This window comes from Oryctolagus cuniculus, chromosome 3 (genome assembly GCF_964237555.1).
Source record: "Oryctolagus cuniculus chromosome 3, mOryCun1.1, whole genome shotgun sequence".
NCBI lineage: Eukaryota > Metazoa > Chordata > Mammalia > Lagomorpha > Leporidae > Oryctolagus > Oryctolagus cuniculus.
This window is the reverse complement of record NC_091434.1, coordinates 39448401-39469857: the sequence shown is the minus strand read 5'-3', so window position 1 is coordinate 39469857 and position 21457 is coordinate 39448401. Positions and strand designations below refer to the sequence as shown.

The following is a 21457-nucleotide window of genomic DNA, read 5'->3' as shown; positions in this document are numbered from 1 at the left end:
GAGGGGGGCGGGGGTGGCAGAGGAAGGAGCAGGGAGACAAGACTGGATTGGAGCAGCACTCAGAAGCGACTCCCATCCCCCTGCCGGCTGCCCTCCCTCCAGGCGACTCCTCTGGCCAGCCCAGCAGGCAGACACAGCCCCAGGAGCCTCTGAGGCAGCTTCACACCGTTCAGACAATTCTTTTGGCACAATGTCTCATTCCAAGGAGTCAGACGAACTTGTTTTCTTTGTGAATGGGAGAAAGGTAAGATTTCCACAGTGCTGTGACTAAATTCCTGTAGAGAAAGAAATCAGGGGAGAAGCAATGTTTTATTACTGTTGGCCAGGGAGGTTTTAGGTTCTAGTGATTGCTGTGTGAGCAGCTGACCGGCCTTGGGAGGATGGCAAGCCTAATCCACTTGTATCTGCGGGTCTTGGGAGAGAGAAGAGAGAGACGGGGTAGAAGGACAGAGAAACTCCGTCTGTTACATCTACCCTGTGTTGCTAGTACTTGTTTGAAAGCACTGGTGTTAGGACGTCCTCAAGAATTGCATTTGTATTCATCCACGCATTGTTTTCTCCTGACTAGGGTCTTGTCACCACCCCACCCCTCCCCCAAGCCTGCATCACCACCACCACGTACAACCCAGGATCATTTTACAAAGAGACAACTTTTGGCCAGCGAAAAAAGTCAGACCAGAAAGCCAGGAATAAGTTTCCCAGTTGGTTTACATTTTAACACTTTGCTCATCTAAGTGGCCCAGATTCTTAAATCATGTAAGAGAATAAACTGGTTAATGTTCTGGCTCCACTTAGTTTTGAGTTCTTGAGATTTACTGAAGCATAATCCATGACCACAATGTACTCTTTGCTTTCCACTGCCCTTGACACGCTGCACTGAGGTGCAACCCAATATGCTTGTTTGCAGCATTATTGGAAAAGAGGAGGAAGAAGCAGTCGAAGTTGAAACCGAATGCCATGGTGCAGTGTGCTGTGCACTGCAAACACAGCTGTGACCAGAGAGGACAGCTCAGGGTGCACGTGCCTGTGTGGGGCGCCCAAGGTCACTCAGCTAAGCTGCTTGCTGCACCTGTCTGCTCCCAGAGTCTGTGTTCTTCTCCCTGCTCCATGTTCCCTCTGCAAAGGAGGTGACAGTTCTTTAGGAATCCCTTCACCAATGGCAGGCGTGAGTGGGTTGTGAGAGCATTTTCCCGTTTGTGCTGAAAGAATGCTATTTGTCTACCACTGCCAAGGTCTTGCTTATGTAACTTTTCAAATGTGAATGAAGATTGAAGAGCAAGAAGTATATTTTGCAGGTGGGGATGAGAATGAACATCTACAGTTTAAATCCCCATTCCTTTTACGTGGCTGTATTGTTACTCAATATTTCACCACTTTCTAAAATTTTCCTGAAGCCAATGTTGTGCTAAAATGAAAATTCTGGTTAGGTTTTCTGTGAGACAAAGCCAAACATTTGTCCTGCCAAAATAAAGTCTAAGACAATAAAGCATTGTGTAACTTTATACTTGCAAAGAGTGATGTTTGACCAAGTCCGGCAAACAAGGTCCACACACATTCCAAAAGGTTCTTACTATTCAGAAATAATGAGCCACAGAAAAGCTGCCTCAACCTATATAATCATTTCCTTTTCATAGATCGTGGAGAGGAGTTCTGACCCTGAAGAAAACTTACTGTTCTATCTGAGAAAGAAACGTATCCTTTCACTTGTTTGAGACAGCAAGGCAAATGAGGAACTCTAGAAACTGCAATGGCCCTTGCACTTACGTAACTTTTTCCTACTATTGTATCTTGTTCCAAAGCATTTTCTTTGTGTAGAAGAGTGGAGTAGGGTAAGTGGCCCATCCGGCACGTGGAATGGTCTGTGACAATGGTCCCACATTGAAGCCTGGATAATGATCATCTGGCATCTGGGTTACAACGTGGATTTTTTTTTCAGCCCTACTCCCAAAGATCCTGAGTCCCTGAGACAAGCTAGTTCATGGGACCTTCTTGATCCGTAGCACATTTAGCTGAGGTTCTGGCCTCGGTCTCCAGGGCCAGCTGTGACCATGTGACCCCAGCCTGTGCTACCCTCCCTGGAACAGAGGGTTGACTGAGGGTAGCCCTTAGGAGTCAGTTGGAGCTCCCCAAAGTTGAGTCCCAAAGTGTGCCTAAGCAGTCTGCCCCCAGAGGTTGTTCTGACGGATTATCAAACTTCCAGTACAAGGTCAGACCAGACAGGTGCCCCTGGCAGGCTGGTCCTGGGCGGGTCTCAAGACTGGAAAACACATCTACACCTGCAACCAAGTGAGAAATGAGAGCCAGCAACCAGCCTGGCAAACACTGATATTTGGCCGCTGTGTGTTTGGTTTTATACTTTAAGAAAGGTGACAGAGAGGGATTAAAAGCGTCCTTAGAATATCCTGTTCGTGCACATTCTTTTCTCTTGACATTTTCACATCAGTATAATCAAATAAATGTCTCACAATGGTGTTGGTATGTTTCCCACGTTGCCTCGGGAAACTGGCTCTAATTCACTAGATCCCTTCTGCCCAGCCCTTTACCAGTGTAAAAATGAATGGAAAGTTCAGGCATTTTTGTGTCAGATGGCTTATAGCTATTTTTCCTCTTTTTGGGCCAAATCCCTTAAGTTGTACACGTATTAGATTATTTTCCAATTACTTTGAAACACTTCCTGTTTCAAAGAGTTGATAGTGGGAAGGGTCCAATTGTATTGGAAATTTTCAATTCTCAGTGACTTGTGTACTGTTAAGTGCCTTTCTACTTCCTGACTTCATGTGAATTAAAAGAGAGAGCACTCAACTGAGATCGTATTTGGAGTCTTTCTAAACCAGGAAGGAACAGGACTTTATTTAAAAGAGAGAGAGAGAGAGAGAGAGAGAGAGATTTTTTTTTTTATTTGAAAGGCAGAGAGAGGGAGAAATCTTCCATCTACTAGTTCACTCTCCAAATGACCGCAAATCAGGAGCCTGGAACTCCATCCTGGTCTCCCACATGGGTGGCAGGGGCCCAAAGATTTGGGCCATCTCCTGCTGCTCTCCCAGGTACCCTAGCAGGGAGCTGGATCAGAAGTGGAACAGCCAGGACTTATACCACAACACCAGTTCCCAATTAGAGCTTTAAACTTCAGAGAAGTCCCCTCCCCTGAACCGCAGTTGAAGTTGAAGGTTTCTCCCTTGGCCGCTGGGTTATGGGGCAGCTTGGTGTGAGATGCCGCTTTCCAACTGATTTGCACGTGGCACCAATCACACGCAAGGAAGCAAGGTAGTCACGAAGGACTGAACCTCTCCTTATATGTGAAAGTTTAAGGCCAAGGGACTGAGAAAGTTCAAGTTCCTCTTTTTGCCTTGACCATAACCCTTCCAGTCCGACTCACAGGGACCAAGTATGGCTGTGGAGGAGGGTCCTGTGGTGCCTGCACAGTGATGATCTCAAGATATGACCCCATCTCTAAGAAGATACGGTATCCTTGCTCCAGACTCCCATATTGATTTCTATAGGATTTCACTCCTGGCACACTGTGGCCCGTGTCCCCCTCAACAAAGGAAACTAAGCAACCTCAGCTTTTGTGACCTGGAACTAAAATAATCAATTGTAGATGTTGACAATTGGAGAGGGGAGGCCCCAGATTCAACCGGTATCTACTAGGCTATCCCACTCTCGGCCCTGGGAACCAAAGTCGCCTCCACTCGGGAAACGCACACTCTGGTGAAAGTGGTACATGACTCGCCTTACACCTGGTCTCTTCCACCTTCTGGAAGATCACACGTACCCTAGAGGTGGTTCTGAGGGAGCAAGCTAGTTGGTAGTAGTTGGTTGTCTGGTCATCACAACCGACAAGCTGACATGGGCTTAGGAACAAACAGAGGCCATTTCCACTGCGGAGAGTTTTTTAAACAGGTAGTTAATTCGGAGGGAGAAATGTCTTTCTTAATTCCGAATGGTAGAATGCTTATTTTCAGGAAGATGTATTCAAGCTCAGAATCATTTATGTGATGGCCCAGCTCTAACATACAATCAATTGTATTCATGATGGAAGAATTACTGTCATAATCATCTAAACAGGTTTCTCTTTGTATTTTTTTTTTTGTTTTTGGAAATTGCTGCTGTCACTGTGTCCTTGGCTTCACCGTGTAAACTCTGAAGTCACTTCTCTGCCACCGCCTGCCTGGTGCCCATCTGCTCTCTCTATGGGGCCGCTGTCACCACCGTAGAAGGCATAGGAAGCACCAAAACCAGGATTCACCCTGTTCAGGTAAGAGTGCATGTTAACAAGTGTGGATGAACGCAGGTTCAGGTGGCTTGTCTAGACCCTTAGCTTGTGGCTTTTAGAACACGATGGGTACACTGACAGTGTGGTGCTGCATGTTAAGCCTGTGGCAGCAGCATGCCATCTGAGCACCAGTTCAAGTCCTTGATGTTCCACTTCCAATCCAGCTCCCTGCTAATGCTCCTCGGCACGCAACAGAAGATGGCCTAAGTGCTTGGTCCCTGCCCATGTAGGAGAGTCAGATGAAGCTCCTGGCTTCGGCCTGGCCCATCCCTGGCCATGGCAGCCATTTGGGGAGTGAACCAGTGGATGGAAGACACCTCTCTCTCTCTCTCTTTCTTTCTCTCTCTCTCTCTCTCCCCCTCTCTCTGTAACTCTGCTTTTCAAATAAATCAATCTTTTTTTTTTTTAAGGCGAAGATGGCAGATGAAGGTCTTTGTCCCCTTTATAAGAAAAAAATATTACTCTTAGTATCCTTTTTTCCCTCTTGGCTTTCTTTATTACTATTTGAAGCTTATAATGCTTCCATAAAAGCTTGGAGAAGGCTCCCAGCCTGAGTCACTTTAGACTGTCGCATTGTCTCATGGATCCAAGGCTATCAGACTCCCTCCATGAATACCTTGGATCCTACCACAGAGACATGGGAAGGGCACCGCATGTTCCTCCTGTACCCTTTAAAGAAATGAGAAAAATAAGAAAGCACATTCCACGTTTGGTCCAGGTAAATCATGCTGTTAATTCTAGCCGGAGAAAATATTTTTATAGCCTGAATATTGGAATTTGTCATTTGTTGCTTTGATCAAGACCATATATATGTTGAAGGTGCACCCCAACTGCATTATAAATTCTTTGAGGACAAGGATCATATGTTGTTCAAAACAAGCCTTCCTGTGCCACAAGGCATTGGTATCCCACAAAGGTTGTTCACGGGGCATGGCATCAGAGGCCAGAGGGAGGGACACCATGGGCCTGTGTGTTCTCCAGCTCCAGGAAACTCCTTCAAATCAGAAGCACACAGTCAGTTGCTTTAGTCTCAGGATGAGGTTTTATAGAATAAGTTGTATCTCACGTACTGAAAACTCGTTAGTGAAAATATCCAAACAGGAATGGAACATTGGGGACCTGCCAGGATTGGAACAAAAAGTAAGACATGGAAATGCTCAAGTTGTCCTTATAGAGAGAAACCTTGACAATATGGCCCTCCGATTGGAATTCATGTGTGTGTGTGCATGTACGTGTGTGTGTGTGTGTGTGTGTGAGCACACATGGATATGAGGTATGCCCAAGTGGTGGGAGAATGAGGAGAAAACACAAAAGTAGATAATCTCGATTTCTGTGATCTTGACTAAGCCTAAACTGCACCCTTGAAGCATGCCCTGGGTTGACATTGAGAATACTCTTTCCCAACCACCTCAATGGAATCTTTTTCCCGAGAAAGCCTCCCTGGGCCTCTGAGATGTGAACAGTCATGGCACTTCTGGTTCTTCCTCTAAGCCCTGTACCTACTTTGAGCTGTACCTGTGCTTCATCTCTGAGAGCTTCCTAGCACTAAGCTTTCAAGCTGTGCACATCCCCCACTCCCACCTGTGTCCTTCGCTTTTAGGAAAGGATTGCTAAAGGCCACGGTACCCAGTGTGGGTTCTGCACCCCAGGAATGGTGATGAGCATCTATACTCTCCTGAGGAACCACCCGGAGCCCTCTACAGAACAGTTAATGGAAACCTTGGGTGGTAAGTCACCAGCCTCTTAAATTTGTAGGATCAGGATGGGGCTGGCACTGTGGCATAGTAGGCTAAGTCTCTGCCTGCAGCACCAGCATCCCATGTGGGTTATGGTTCGTGTCCCGGTTGCCCCTCTTCCAATCCAGCTCTCTGCTAGTAGTCTGGAAAAGCAGTAGAAGATGGCCCAGGTGCTTGAGAGTGAGAGACCCAGAAGAAGCTCCTGGTTCCTGGCTTCATATCAGTCCAACTCCAGCCATTGCAGCCATTTGGGAAGTGAACCAGTGGATGGAAGACCTTTCTCTCTGTCTCTCCCTCTCTCTGTCTATAACTCCACCTCTCAAGTAAATAAATAAAATCTTTTAAAAATGGGGATCAGGATGCTAGAGCATTTTCATCCAAGGAATTAGGCCACAGGGTTTGACAAAGATGTACTGATTGATCATTATGATCCACACCTCGTGAGTACTATTGGCAAATGTTTTCCATACCAATTTAGCAATCGAGGAAACAGGCAACCAGCCAGAAAGTAAAGTGAATTTTCCATGTGACTATTCCATTCTTGGGGCCATATCAATTGTTTCTGGCAACTTTAGTGTGCTCTGTATTTGCATAGCATACACTTACTAAAACAGTCTTTGCATGGGTGTCACTGATGAATCACAATGCTATTGGAATGGTATTTGGTAATATTTGGGCTTTAACATCTTTTAAATATGTACTTAGAGCTGGCCAGAAAAGCAGTGACCTTTTGGGTTGTGTTTTCTTGTTTTTTGTGACTGTTGCTGTTACAGCTGCTGCCAAAGTATTCTTAATGCTTATGAAATCACAGACCCTTTGGAATTAAGGAGAAAATCACTTATAACTTATAAACTTGCATTCAGTTGAAATGCCTTCAGAATTCTAGAATGGCATTTCCCTTTTTTTGTACCTTTAGGAACATTTTTATTCTTATTAAATTTCATATTTATGAGGGTACTTCAAAAGTTTCATGGAGAATGGTATTAAATTATAAGTTTCTTTGGTGCAAATATTGTAAAATCCATACATACTTTTACATAATGTTCATTTTCCATGAGCTTTTGAAAGGCTACTTGTATGCATAGATTTCAAAGTGTTCTTGTGCCAATATAAACCTGTATTTTAATTCCATTTTCCTTCATGTTTTGAAGTACCCTCATGCATTCCATCCTGTCAAGATACTTTTTCAGTTTTCATGTTGTTTGCAAATCTAAAAACATTGCCTACTGTCTTTATGTAAGTCATTGACAAACACTGAACAGAATAAGTCAAGCAGAGAACTCTGAGAAATTAATCAATGCTGTTCACATTGCTCTGTTTCATCAAGTGTCATGCATTGACCTTCATCCGTCCTCTCCTCAGAGGCACACAGGTGGGTCCCATGCACTGTGAAATCCCCGTGCACTGCTTTTATGGCACTGAGCAGATTCTCAGCCTAGAATTCTTATCCCCAAAGGAAGTGGGGCTAGTTTTCTTGAGTATCCACCCTTCCCCATGCTCCTAGGCCCTTCCAGCAATCCTCTATTCCAAAATGGATCCAGGAAACTGCCTGGGAGGGAAGCCAGCCTCACCTAATATCGGTCTTTTTGGAAACCAGGATCTATGATTGCCTGTCTCCAGTGTTCAAACACTGCCCTTGTTTATCATGTCTCACAAAGATTACTAATCATGTTTCACAACCTCATTTGCAAATTATTTCAAGATCCTGGGATGTAATTCATCTTGATTGATCTGACCCCTTGAATAAATTTAAAGAGGCTAAATGTTCTCTTAAAATTTTCTTGTGGAGCGGGTGTTTTGCCTAGCGATTAGGCTGCCCGTATCCCAGGGCAGAATGTCTGTGTTCAATTCCAAGCTCCACCCCCAATTCCAGTTTCCTGCAAATCTGGAATTTGGGAGGCAGCAGGTGATTGCTCAAGTGAACAGTTCCCTGCAACCCGCGCGGGAGATCTGTATTGCATTCCTGCTCCCAGCTTCAGCCTGGCAATTGGGACTGAACCAAGAGTGGGAGCTCGCTCTCTCTCTTTCTCTCTCTCTCTTTCTCTCTCTCTCTGCCTCTCGGAAAAACAAAATCTCTATGGATATTGGGCTTCAAGTCTTTTTAAATCAGACATATTTCATGCTTTTGGTTCATCAAACATCCCTTTGGTGAGAAATACAGAAGTAAAAAAAATGAAGTTGTACTGCCTTTCTCTGACATCTGTTAAAACGTCCACCTTTCCTGGGCAGCGTGTTTGCTCTGTGTCCTGGGCAGTGTGCTTTGGTGCTGGTAGCATTTCCCACAAGCTCTATCCTAGTCTGGTATTTGGCCAGCTTGGCCCCACTGTGTGCCACACGTTTTCTCTTCATCTTTAGTTTGGCCCTCTGACTGTCATCATTGTTCTTTCGTCATTGCTACTGAGACAGCAAATGTGATCCAGCCCCCTCTCTTATTTCTTCCATATTCACAGTCATAGTCTCCACATTTCAGTTCGGCAAGCTTCCTATGCCTTGTGTGTTATGTTCCCTTTCAACACTTCCTGGCCAATCACTGCTCTATGTGTTTTGAAATCGGCTTTTCATATCCTATGGCTCCCAAACAGCATCCAATATTCTTCTCTTTCCATGATGCTCTCCTTGTACCTCCGTCACGTCATTGTCATATCACAGGCTTTATGATTAGCTTGACAGCCACACCCTTCATTGAGTCCTCTTACTTTAGAGACATGCAAGAATTTTCCAGCCACTCTTCTTTTACAAGAGGTAGACGTTCTCAAACCTGAGTCACTGAAGGTCTTTCCCCAGATGAAGGTCTTTCCCCCTCCTCTGTTCCAGTTTTGCAGTTTGCTTTGGAGAAGTTCCATCCATACCTTTTATTGCACCTGGTGGCCTGGGTTATCCTAAACCCCTGGAAGTTCAATGTTGGTTCCACTGGTATGGCAGTATCATGGGTATGAAGGGGCCCCAGTACAGCTATGGGAGATGCTGAAACGAGGTGTTCAGACACAACCAGGAAACACTAAGGAAGCTGAGCTCAATAAAGAGAAAGTGAAATTCTCTGAATCTGGCCAAAAACTAAGGGGCTAGGGGCAGATACCAAAAGCCAAGAAGGCTGAGAATCAGAGAATCCTATGAAAAATGTAGTGAAGTTGGGAAACGAGGGGTGAATCTGGACCATGACCTTCAGCAAGCTTGCGGCCCGTAGAGTGATGCACAAGACCCTCTTAGGCTAATTTATGTCTGTGTCTTCTTAAGCTCCCACTCTTTTTTCCTGTATGGGTCCTAGAAGTGTCCCAAATGTGCACTCATGTGAATATTTTAGGAGTGGGCATTTAACCTAGTGATTAAGATACTGATGAAGACTCCACATCAGATTGCCTGCGATCAAAGGCCAGCTCCAGTTCCTGACTCCAGCTTCCTGTTAATGCAGACCCTGAGAGGTAGCAGTGATGGCTCAAGTAACTGAGTTCCTGCTATGTCGCTCCCCTCTTCGTGAAGGAACGACACAGGACCCTGCACTGTTCTTTTGTCTGCTCGGCCCTTCCCGGGTTTGCTGCTGGTTCTTCCCGGGTTGGCTGCCGTCCCCTCCACCTCCGTGGAGGGGCGGCTCCCCCTGCCACCTTCCCCACTTCCACGGGGGAGCGGCACACCACCAGCCGGCTCTCTCGGGGGCTGCTCAGATGTTATCCGGATATTCCTGGTGCATGTTGTCTCTCTCCTCCTTTATAGTCCTCTTCCACCAATCCCAACTCTGCTACCCACACGCCGAGCACGCTGCTCTCCTCCAATCAGGAGCAAGATCAGCTCCTGCAGTTTATCAGTCAAGTTGGCGAGAGGCAGCTGTGTAGAAGTTGTTTACTCCCTTTCAGCGCCATATTGTGGGAGAGCAGATGCATAGAATAAGTCTTAATTCCAGTAACTTAGTCTAGTCCGAGTTGCTCCCCACACTGCTACCTACATGGGAGACCTGGATTGTGTTCTTGGCCTCAGGTTTCATCCCTGGTCCAGTCCTGGCTGGGAACTATGGCCTCAAACATGCTTCTCTAATCTTTGTAAAAAGTACTACCTCTGTGTCAGGATCCATTTTTCCAATATCTTGAGATGTTTTAATACCATCTGGCGGCCATCAACACTGTAAAAGACCTGAGATTTTAGCCTGCTCACAAGCTAAAGTGTTAGCTGGCCACAGTTTGATGGATGCTGATAGGAGACACTGGCCACAGTTTGATGGATGCTGATAGGAGACACTGGCCGCAGTTTGATGGATGCTGATAGGAGACACGAGACTCTGGTCGGAGACAAAGGACTTCGTTATTCATAGTGATAGTATAGCTAGAATAGTAGCATCTGAAGCAATACCTCGAGGCCCACATCCCACCAGGCAATGTGAAGAGAGCGAGCTGATGCCTTCCTGTGCAGTGGATCTCACTGCAGGAGAGGAACCTTGAACTTAGGGAACTCAAGTCTTTCCTAATGGGCAGTAAGCCTCCCAGGATGTGATGTCATCTTTCCTGTAATGGACAGTAGGCACATCTGCTCTCCTCGGCATGAAGATACACTATTTTTCTTCTAAGGTTCTTCACTACACAAACATCCATGAAAAGACACTGTCACACAAAACAGTCGGTGCTCCTGCCCACGAGATATGTACACTTCCGAAACACAACTTCCTCTTTCCATGACCCTGCTCTTCAGGGGCTCCCTATTCTGCACCCTTTCCCAGAATGCACCTCAGGAATATATGTCTTCTGATAATGCTGGTTCAATACGGAAAACCTAGGGGGATTTTTAAGAGCTGGTTTTTAGGGGAGAGAGGTGATGGGAGACCTAGCCGTGAATGAGGGAGCCAAGTCAGGGGCAGAGAGAAGTGGGTTCGGGTTGAAACGTTGTGTGTTTCCTTCCCCCTAGGTAATCTATGCCGCTGTACTGGATACAGACCCATTGTGGAGAGCGGGAGAAGTTTTAGTCCTGTGAGTATGAAACAATGGGTAGCCCCAGGGTCGTGCCCTCCTCCGCCTGCCCCTGCCCTGCCCTCCGCCTGTGTGAGGCTGGCGGTCAGGGAAAGCACAGTATTAGGTGTGAGAGAAAATGGCTTCTCACTTTGCCCATCTTGGTGGGGGTAACTGGATGTTTTTCTCAGAAGTACAGACAGGGAGCTTCTCGAGTGAGTATAAAATAGCGTCTTCTATATAAGCGAAAACGGGTGAGGGCCTCTTCCTCCCGGCCTGCTTTGCGAGAGGGAAGGAGAGGGGCGGGTCTTCTGCTCCGGCGGTCGCTTCAGCCGCACTTGGGACGGCGTCACCGCCTAAGCGAAGCATTTTCGCGAATTAGAGGCCGATGTCCTCGCTGACGGAGATTCCGTCTTCCATGAACACGCGTAGCTAATGGGGGTGACAGGAGCGGCCATGCTCATCCTTCACGCCGCGTGGAGCCGGCAGCCCCCACGCCACCTGCCCATCCACAGAGCCTCCGGTTGCCCCTCTGTCCTGCCCACTCTGGCTGTCACTCAGAGCACTCTGACGGACGTATGGGTTTTGTCCTAGCCCAAGCACTTCTCCAGCTCTGTGGACGCCAGCTGGCTGTCCTACCACTGAATTCCATTCCCACGCTGTTTATCTGGCGTTAGCATCAAGCCCGGTAGGGCAAGCATTCGGGCCCAGCGGAGGCCCTCCGCAGATGGCAATCACGAGGCTGCGCCTCTGGTGTTCCCCACCGACCAGCTCCAAACGCAAAGCTCCCACAACCCTCTCCTTGAGTGTGATAATTGGCTCGAATGGCTCACAGCACTCAAGGGAAAGCTCCACTCTTGTTTGCTGCTTTGTGATGAAGGATCCAGGTGAAGAGGTACACAGACAAGGTTCGCATGGGGCCCGAGCCCGGGAGCTGTCTCCATGGAGTAGAGGGGCACACCCCACCCCATCTCCCCCAACACACCAACCAGAGGCCCTCAGCCCTCCCTGCTCAAAAGTTCACAGGCTGGATCCCAGCCCTCCCTCTCTCCCCAGAGGAAAATGGATGAGGCTGGAAGTTTCCACCCTGTACCCCCCCGTCTTGTCCCAAACTGAGGCTGTCTGCAGGTCCCCTCCTAGTCACCTCATAGCTAGCGTCAACTCAGGTGTGATTCTATAGGGTTCATGATGAATTAAAAAGCACTCCTACCAGTTGGAAAATTCCAAAGGTTTTAGGAGTTCTTTGGCAGCAACTAGGGACAATGACTAAAAAAATTTTATTGTGTCATTCCCCTCTCCTAAAAAAAAAAAAAAAAAAAAAAAAAAAACCCTCTATAGAAACTAGCTAATGAAGACTATGTGGAATCATCAATTTTTTAAAAGTACAAGCTTCTTCTTGCAAAAATATACCCTATATGGTGGAGAAATTATGTATCCAGAGATATTTGGATTCCAAGTGACAAAGTTAAGATGGTGACAAAAGAGACCATGTAAGAAAATATGTCTAAAAGAAAGGTAGAATGGAGAGGAGAGAGTTATACAAACAAAGCAGACATGAATAATCCATATAAAACATTCGTTATTGTACCTCACAGCTCTAAATATTGCTATCCACCGGAGCTGGAGAAGTAAGACAAATTGCAATAAAATCTATTTGCTTGTTCATTCATTATTTGAAATTATGGGCTACAGAACCTAGGCATCCTTCGTCATCAGCTATTTTTCACATCCCATTTCCTCATGGATTTAAAGACTGGTTGAATCAATTTAATTGCTTAGATCAGGTGGGAAGATAAGCAGAGAATAAGCCTGGACCAGATTCCCAGGCTCAAATAGGTGGAGGGGTCAAAGATTGAGCATTGGGAGGACTCTCCAGTGGGGCCCATCCCCTGGGTCTGGAGTGGCTTAGGAGGCTCCAGGAGCCCTGGGCCTTTCAGTCCTCCTGGGGAACACCTGCGCCCCACTCCACTCTTTGCAGAGGTTGTTTTGGAAACCAAATGCATTAATATTTAGCAGAATGAACAGGATGAGAACAATGCCTGAACTGTGGCAGGCAATCAAACAACTGGAGCTATTAATCATTAGAAGGACTGCGAAGCTGTGTTTCACAAGCCGGAACTCGGTTATCAAAAGGCGTGCATGGTGGGTGTTATCCTAGTGGTTAAGACATTCACATCCCACATCAGAGTGCCTGCTGGAGTCCTAGCTTGGCCTCCTGACTCCAGATTCCTGCTCATGCAGGCAGCAGTGGTGCCTCAGGTTGTTAGGTTCCTGTCCTGGGTGCCAGTTCGAGTCCCAGCTGCTCCACTTCCAATCCAGCTCCCTACGAATGCACCTGGGAAAGCAGCGGAGGACAGCCCAAGTCCTTGAACTTCTGTACCCATATGGGAGACCGAGTAGAGGCTCATGGTTCCTGGCCTCAGATCACCTCAGCTCCAGCTGTTGTGGCCATTTAGGGAGTGAACCAGTGGACAGAAGACCTCTCTCTCTGTCTCTACCTCTCTCTGTAACTCTGTCTTTCAAATAAATAAAATAAGTCTTTTAAAAAATTATGGTTAGCAAAGGCTGGAGAGGGAGGGATTGGGAAAGATTGATTGACAGGTACTAGGTTATAGTTAGCTAGGAGTTATAAATTCTAGGGCTCTATTGCACAGTAGGATAAAGATGGATAATGTTAAATCTACTATATATTTCTTATAAAAAAGCTAGAAGATAAGATTTTTGAATGTTTTATCTATAAAGAAATGATAAATACTTAAAGTATATTTATCCTGATTGGAAATGACAAAATGTGTACATATTACAAAATATCATATAGCCTCCCCATTATGGGTGCAATTTTATATGTCTGTTACAATGTGGGAAGTACAACATTAAAAACATATATAATTTGATAAACCGTGTAACTTTTCTAAGATTCTGTCTTCTTATCTTTAAATGGGATTATGATTACAATGTGTAAATTTTTCCACACTGAGCATATACTGAGTGTTCAGCAGAACCTATACCATAGCTTGTAACTATCACCATGTCTTAGTCTGCTTTGTGCTGCTGTAACAGAATATCACCGACTAGTTAACTTAAAATGAATAGAAATGTATCGGCTCACAGTTCTGGAGGTTAGGACATTCGTGATTAAGGTCTGCACCTGGTGGGGGCCTTGTTGCTGTGTCGTAACAAGGCAGGAGGAGTCACACTGGCAGAAGGGAAACAGAGTGTGCGAGAGACAAAAGGGGACTGAACTAGGTCTTTATAAAGAACCCACTCCCAACAAAACAAACTCACTGCTTTCATAATGGCATCATTCAATTCATGAGGCTGGAGCCCTTATAACCAAAACACCTCTTAAAGGTCCCATCTTACAGTGCCATCACAATGGCAATTAAGTTTCAATGTCAGTTTTGGAGGGAACAAACATTCAAACCACAGCAAGCCACTACCACCACCACCATCATCTCCATCGTCACCGTCACCATCACCACCATCACCACCATCACCATCACCACCACCATCACCACCACCACCATCACCACCACTACCACCACCATCACCACCACCACCATCATCACCATCACCACCACCACCATCACCATTACCATCACCATCACCACCACCACCATCACCACCACCACCATTACCATCATCACTCTGGATTCTCTAATGTTGCCATTCTTGTTTTCTTCTATAGAGTTCCTCTTGCTGCCAAATGAATGGGGGAAAGAAATGTTGCTTGGATCAAGAAGAAAGCAAGGCTGAGAGCAAAGCTAATGTAAGAGTTTTTTTCTGTATGTCCCTCTCCTCTTTTTCCTGCGGTTTTTCTTATCCCACCGATGTAGTGTGAGAAGCCTGACTAACAGGGTTTGGTGCTGGTAGTGGGGCTTGGGAAAGTTCTAAAAACAGTTGTTTTTCTCTCAGTCCTTCTATCCATTTCCTCCCACTGATCCTCGAATGCTACACACCCATGTCTACCTGGTAGTAAAGGGATCCCTTTGGTACTGTACCTGCTGGAAGTGGTCATTATCCAAAGATGAGACCAGCTTGGTGACTCCAGCTTTGGCAAGAGTGAACCTGTTCATTAAATGCCAATTTTTCTAATAATTGATGTTCAGTATTAACCTTACTGCCCATCTTTGCAACAGATGGCTCATAAAGACAATAGAAATTAGATAGTATCTGGAAAATTAAAATTTTCTACATGTACATTATTTGATCCAGCAAGTCCACTGCCAGAAATCTATCTGAGAGAAATAATTAAAGGGAGGTCAAAGATTTGATGATATACAGAAGTATTTATTACAATGTTATTTATAGTAACAAAAAATTAGAAATAATTAAATTTTCAACAATGGTGGATTATTTAAATACATCAAAGCATAGCCATACATAAGGACTTATGCTATCTTAGAAAATCCTTTGTGTGTCATGTTTAAAATTTTGAAAATAAAAATTATTTCTTTGAAGTTAAAAAGGAATATTTAATATTTGAGCACTCTAACACCAAATTTGTAGGGGAACATTGTCACTATACACAGAATAAGCTCATATATACAGAGTGAGATGAGGGCAGAAGTTAATACATATCTGTGCACAGTTGTATTATGAAGGACTTTTACTTTCTTCTGTATTCTTTTTCAGCAATTCTACAAAGTATTTTTACATAAACATGTGTTAGTCTTTTAATCACATGCAAAAACGTGTTTCAACAAAAAGCAGTTTCCATGGGTGGAAATGCTATTCCCTCTAAAAGCCACATTTGCTGATTTCTTGGGAAAGACTGGGACTGGATAGGGGATACTGTAAGGATCGCTGTGAGCTGCTTCCCTAGGGGCCACCAAGCATCACGGTCTAGAGAGACAGAGAAGGCCAGGCTTGGCCCGAACATTTACAGGCCCAAAGATTGCTTTCTATTCCCACCCCAGTCCTGTCCTACATCACAGACTGGAAACCCAGCTCCTATGTCCAAACCTCATCTATTCCTCCAACAGCTGCCCTCAGCCACAGCTCGGGTCTGGACATCGGGTCTCTCTGGGAGGATGGACTGGAACAGGGGCCCGCGTGGGCCCTGGAAGCGGTTTGGGGACTCTTGGACAGGGAATTCCAAGGTCGTGGGGACCCACAGCCTCTGTCTGGAAGACGAGGTGTAGGCTGAGTGGAAAGTCCCTTGTCCCTGAGGGTTTCTTTGTCCCTTGGGGAGTGGCATGGTGAGAAGGGGGACAGAGCAGGAACCCAGTTACCTTGAGCCTCAGGGCAATCCCAGGAATGGGCTCCTTGAGCTGCACCTGATGCTCTGACATCAAAAGAAATACAAATTAGAGTGAACTCCAGGAGGGCAGGCCTCTGACATAAAACGAATCATTCCACAAAACCTAACAAAGGGCTTGGTCTACACATCACTCATTCTTCTGCTGTTACTTTCCCTACTTCACCTACCCCCCAAGCATCAGCTGATCACCCCTACTTCCTGTTAGCACTTCTCATGGGTGAACCCTCCTGGCACTGGAGCAGCCACCAGTTGGAGTAGATCTGCTGAAAAGCCATTTCTCCCTTTGAGCTGGGACCGCTGCCGGTAGCACAGCTACACCCTGCTGCTTCTGCACTCATCCCCCAGCTCCTTTCCAGCTAAGCCCTTCGTCTCATTCACTCCTGAGAGTCCAGGTGACGGCGCCATAAATGATCTTCAAAGCCATAGCTCTTCTTTTCTCTGGCCCTTCCCTCACAAACCCCAGCACAACTCCCTCCTTCCTCTCCATAGCACCCTCTCGTGACATCCATGGTTATGCTGACATCATCATCATCTTTTATGTTTTCCCCCCAAGAGCTGAACCCTCACGGTTCTCACAGAGACAGGTTCTGGAGCAGCTGAGCCTTCTCCTCTGCACTCCCCTCCCCTGCCCCAGACTTCTTCCTTCAGGCTGAGATTATTGCAAGATTCCCCTCCTGGGCGCCTACCTGCCAACACCACCCATCTGACCCAACTCATGCAGAGCTCTCAGAATCGCCAAGGAAGCTTTTCTGCAATGCAGTCTTCCTGGATCGGCCAGACCTCGCTGTGGTGTGGTCTAAGAACAGCTCTGAGCTTCTCCTCACCTGCCCGGGGGACAGGTGCAGCAGTCTGCAGGCCTGGGCTGGGAACCACAGAACAGTCTAATTCATCCTCTTAGAAATGCAAAGTGACTCCCATTGGCCCCAAAATATGACCTCAAGTCTGAAGCCTGCTTTGAAGACTTTGCATTGTCCCAGCCAACCTGCTTCTCACCCTGTCTCCTGCCAGCTTCTCCCCTCGGAGTCAGGAGGGTGTGCTGGACTTGGTTCTGCACTCCACAGATGGCCTTCTCTCTGCGTCGGGGCTGGCTCCATCCCCTGTTCCCCCACCTCCTCCAGGAAGCCCCTCGCCCACTCACTCCCTGACTTCCTGGGGAGTTGTCCTGGTACCACTCTTTGACAACTTGGTGTCTGCTACCCATCTTTGCAGTTCATCTCCACTGCCACGCCCAAGGCCAGGCACAGAGCAGCTGCCTAATAACGGCTAGTTTGGTTCTGCTCGCCCATGCCCAGCCATCTCCAGCCAGGGTGAAGCGGAAGGTCCCGTCCATCTATCCCTGTCCAGGCCTTTCCGACCAGAGAAACCCAACACTTGACCGCTAGTGATGGCGATGCTCTTCAACCTTTGACTTTGTTTTTGTTGAAAAGACTAAACCATGAGTTTCTTCTCCTAAGGTTTGCACCAAGCTGTATGACAAGGAAGAATTCCAGCCCTTGGACCCAACACAGGAGCTTATATTTCCACCTGAACTAATGGTATGTTCTGTTCGGTCTCTTCCTCTGGGTTGAGTTCTCTTTGGATTCTGGCTGTGAGGAAAGGAGCAGTCCCATCAGCCCAATACTGTTAGCCCTGCGGTGTCTTTGTACTATTGTCACCCTCCTCAACCTGTGAGAGGCTTTTTTTTCTCCAGATTTTGCCCCTGGGCAGATCTACTCTGTCCCTAATCGCTCATCTAATGGAAGCTTTCTCCCTTGGAGTCCAGAACAAGACATCACAGGATCTGTTCTGTGATGTCTATTCTATTCTTTATTCAGATTCTGATTCAAGGCAAATTCAGGATACACACTGTGTGCATGCAGGTGAGGGCAGTTCCAAGCTTCCTATCTGAGATCATCTAACAGGGCTCAGAGCATTTAACTGCTTCCTTTCCTTTATCTCTTTGAATTACTCCTTTAGGCATTGATTTCACAAACTTCTACTTGGGAGCAGGGCACTTGGGATACTGAAACAAACAATCTGTGTGTCCCTAAGGAGCTCCCAGGCAAATGGAGGAGCTAGACTTGGTGTCAATAACAGGGGGCAACAGAGCCTGCAGACTCATGACTCAGCTTCTAAGCATTGAGCAGAGAGCCAGAGGTGGGGTAGGGTGGGCTTTCCAAGAGGCTCCTCCAGCGAGCCAAGCTGGAGCTAAAACTTGGATTCTCCATAGATAATATTGGGAAGTGGGAAAGGGGAAGAAATGGAATATGGAGAACTGCTGGGCAAAGGGGCAATCACGTGCACTGGCCTGTGCCAGGGTGAGACTATCAAGAAAAGACAAGTAATGGAGATGACAAGGGCGTGGTGCGCCGGAGGCTTCCTCCCATTTCCCTCTTCATCCCCTAGAGTGAGGCGGAGGCAGGCAGAGGCCAGATCTGGATGAGTTTCACAGACAACACAGAGCCATGAAAGGACTTTGACTGGGAGAGGGTCTTATCGTGTCTACACTTCTGAAGGCTCCCTCTGACTCCTGTGTGCAGAAGATTGGGAGGAGCCACAGAGAAGTGCAGGGGGGCAGGGAGTTATCCTGTGGCCCAGGAAAGAGCCAATGGCATCAGAGATCATGGTGTGGGTAGTGGAGATGGAGAGAAGGTGTGATGGGAGAGATATGTAAGAGAGATAATCAGTTGGATTTTGCGGTAGATTGGATTTAAGTTGAAAAAGGAAGGGGCTGGCATCATGGCATAGTGGGGTAAGCCACCCCCTGCGATGCTGGCATCCCATACAGGCACTGGTTCGTATCCTGGCTGCTCCACTTCCGATCCAGCTCCCTGCTAACATGCCTGGCAAAACAGTAGAAGATATCTTGGGTTTGGACCCCTGTACCTGCATGGGAAAGCCAGATGGAGTTCTAAGTTCTGGTTTGGCCTGGCCCAGTCCTGGCCATTGTGGCCAGTTGGGGAGTGAACCAGCAGATGGAAGATCTCTGTATCTCTCCCTCTCTCTAACTCTGTCTTCCAAATCCGTGTCAAGAGTGACCTCTAGGCATGTAGGAGCAGAGAACATCCAGCCCCAAATGAGGCTGGTGAAATCATTTGGTCTGGCCCTGCAGAGGCAACCCAGACAGAACTCAAAATTCAATAAATCCATAGCAGGCTAATTTTTAAGTTGATAATTGTATATGGTCTGTGAATGATGTTACAAATATCCAAATGACCCATGGCAGCAAAAATGTTCCCCACCCCTGGTAGAGTTTGCACATTGAGTTACTGAGTTAGGGATATGGAGTCAAGCCACTTTACAGGGCGCAGATCAAGAATTCAGATTTTCACATCCTAGCCTGAGATCCTTTTAACAAACCCAAAGAGAAGTGTCAAGTGGGTAGTTGAAAGCTCAGAGACGTGGTTAGGGCTGATTGTATAAACTGTCAAGTAACCGGGATCAAAACCGTGGACACAGTTGAAAGCTTAGCTGAGAAGACGACTTGGATCTAAGTCCAAGGGAATTCCAGTGGCTAACGAATTAGGTAGAAGAACAAGTGGACCCGAGAGATGGGGTGGCAGAGGTCAGCAAGCGGGCATAACCATCAGGATCCGGAGGCATCCAGAAGTGAGGGAGGAGAGCGTTTTCAGGGTGGTCAGACACAGGGAATGTGCTGAGAGACCAGGTGGGCTGAGAGGGAAAGGGCACTGCGGCCGCGGGGACTAACCTTTGCAAAAGCAGGGAGGACTGTATTGAGGAGAAAGTAGGAAGGCAAGAAACAGAGAGGATGGCTTACCAGAGTGCTTCGCAGAACCGGCAGAGGGAGAGAAAATTTACAAGGCAATAGCTGGGGGAGTCTGGGGATGAGCAGCTTTGCGTTTTGCCTTCTCCATTAGTGGCCGAGTCTTGCAAGTATTTAAATACCGATGGGAAGAATAGAAGTTAAAAGAGATACTGAATCATTAAGAGGTGGAAGGAGAGGTCTGGATGGCCAGACCCCTTTCTCTATTTCTTTCAGAAACCTTTCACTAAAACAGTCCTTCCAAGTCTGAGGGAAAGCCCCTGGGCACCCCACACAGCTCTGTCCACCTCGGACAGGGTGACTCCAGTCACTATCAATTCCAGTCACGATTGCTGCTTTCTTTTTTTTTATTTTTTGTTTATTTATTTATTTTATGACAGGCAGAGTGGACAGTGAGAGAGAGAGACAGAGAGAAAGGTCTTCCTTTATCCGTTGGTTCACGCTGCAATGGCCGCTGCGGCCGGTGCACCGCGCTGATCTGAAGCCAGGAGCCAGGTGCTTCTCCTGGTCTCCCATGCGGGTGCAGGGCCCAAGCACTTGGGCCAACCTCCACTGCACTCCCTGGCCACAGCAGAGAGCTGGACAGGAAGAGTAGTAACCGGGACAGAATCCAGCGCCCCAACCGGGACTAGAACCCCGTGTGCCGGAGCCGCAGGCAGAGGATTAGCCTAGTGAGGCGCACCGGCCACGATCACCACTTTCTCCCCAGGCCGTGGGCTCGAGTGGCCCTGGGGGAGAAGGGTTGACTGCTGTTTCCCCATTCCCCAACACCATGATTCTCACTTTTTTGGTTTTAGAGCCAGTTACCCTTAAAGCTTGTGAACATGTGTGGTCTGAAAGTAAAGCTAGAAAATGTCTTACACATTTGCTCACTCACAAGTCACAAGAGGAAGCCCGTTGAGCAATAGCACAAATAGCATCTTGTTCATGGGGAATTATTATATTTTTCCACCGGAAAAATCAGTGAGAAGAGTGACCATTTTTGTAAATCTCTCTCATAGTGGTTTAAATAAAAAGGCAGCTGGATTCACGTATCTGCTTCTACATTCAGTTGGTGGTGATTGCACACATCATGTAGACTTTGTAAAACCCCACCGCGTGCTCGGGAAAAATGAGAAGGAAGAAAATTCCTATCTTTCGTTATAAAGTTGTTTTGACCTGGGGACCCCTGAGAGGACTTCCAGGGCCCCCAAGAATGCCTGGACTACACTTTGAGAAGTGGGCCTGATGAGAGGAACACACCAATTATTTCATTTATCAGGATTTGAATTCATTCCTGGGGACTCCCACCTTGCTGTCTGGCTTTCCAACAAAACACATAACTTAAAGCAATGTTGGCAAAATCCTTATGATAAAGAATTCTCATTTAGCCAACCTGTCTTTAAGTTTTGTTCCATTTCCAACAGCTTCCACTGTGATTTTTGTTCGATGTGGAATTATTCAGCCTGAAATCATCTACAGAGACAATGGAAATTTCACTGAAAGCTTTGGCCT

The 21457-nt window shown here is 46.7% G+C and overlaps 1 protein-coding gene across 3 annotated transcripts in view; it reads left to right on the top strand.

The window, feature by feature from the left end:
* The window catches only part of AOX3 (aldehyde oxidase 3), a 120524-nt gene continuing 99067 nt past the window's right edge, over window positions 1-21457 (top strand). The window contains exons 1-8 of one of the 3 annotated variants that reach the window (XM_070069868.1): window positions 1-244; window positions 1635-1692; window positions 3367-3463; window positions 4147-4255; window positions 5874-6000; window positions 10897-10958; window positions 14626-14706; window positions 17655-17735. In XM_070069868.1, the coding sequence (XP_069925969.1) occupies window positions 191-244; window positions 1635-1692; window positions 3367-3463; window positions 4147-4255; window positions 5874-6000; window positions 10897-10958; window positions 14626-14706; window positions 17655-17735 (669 nt within the window). In that variant the 5' untranslated portion in view covers window positions 1-190. 3 annotated transcript variants of the gene reach the window in all.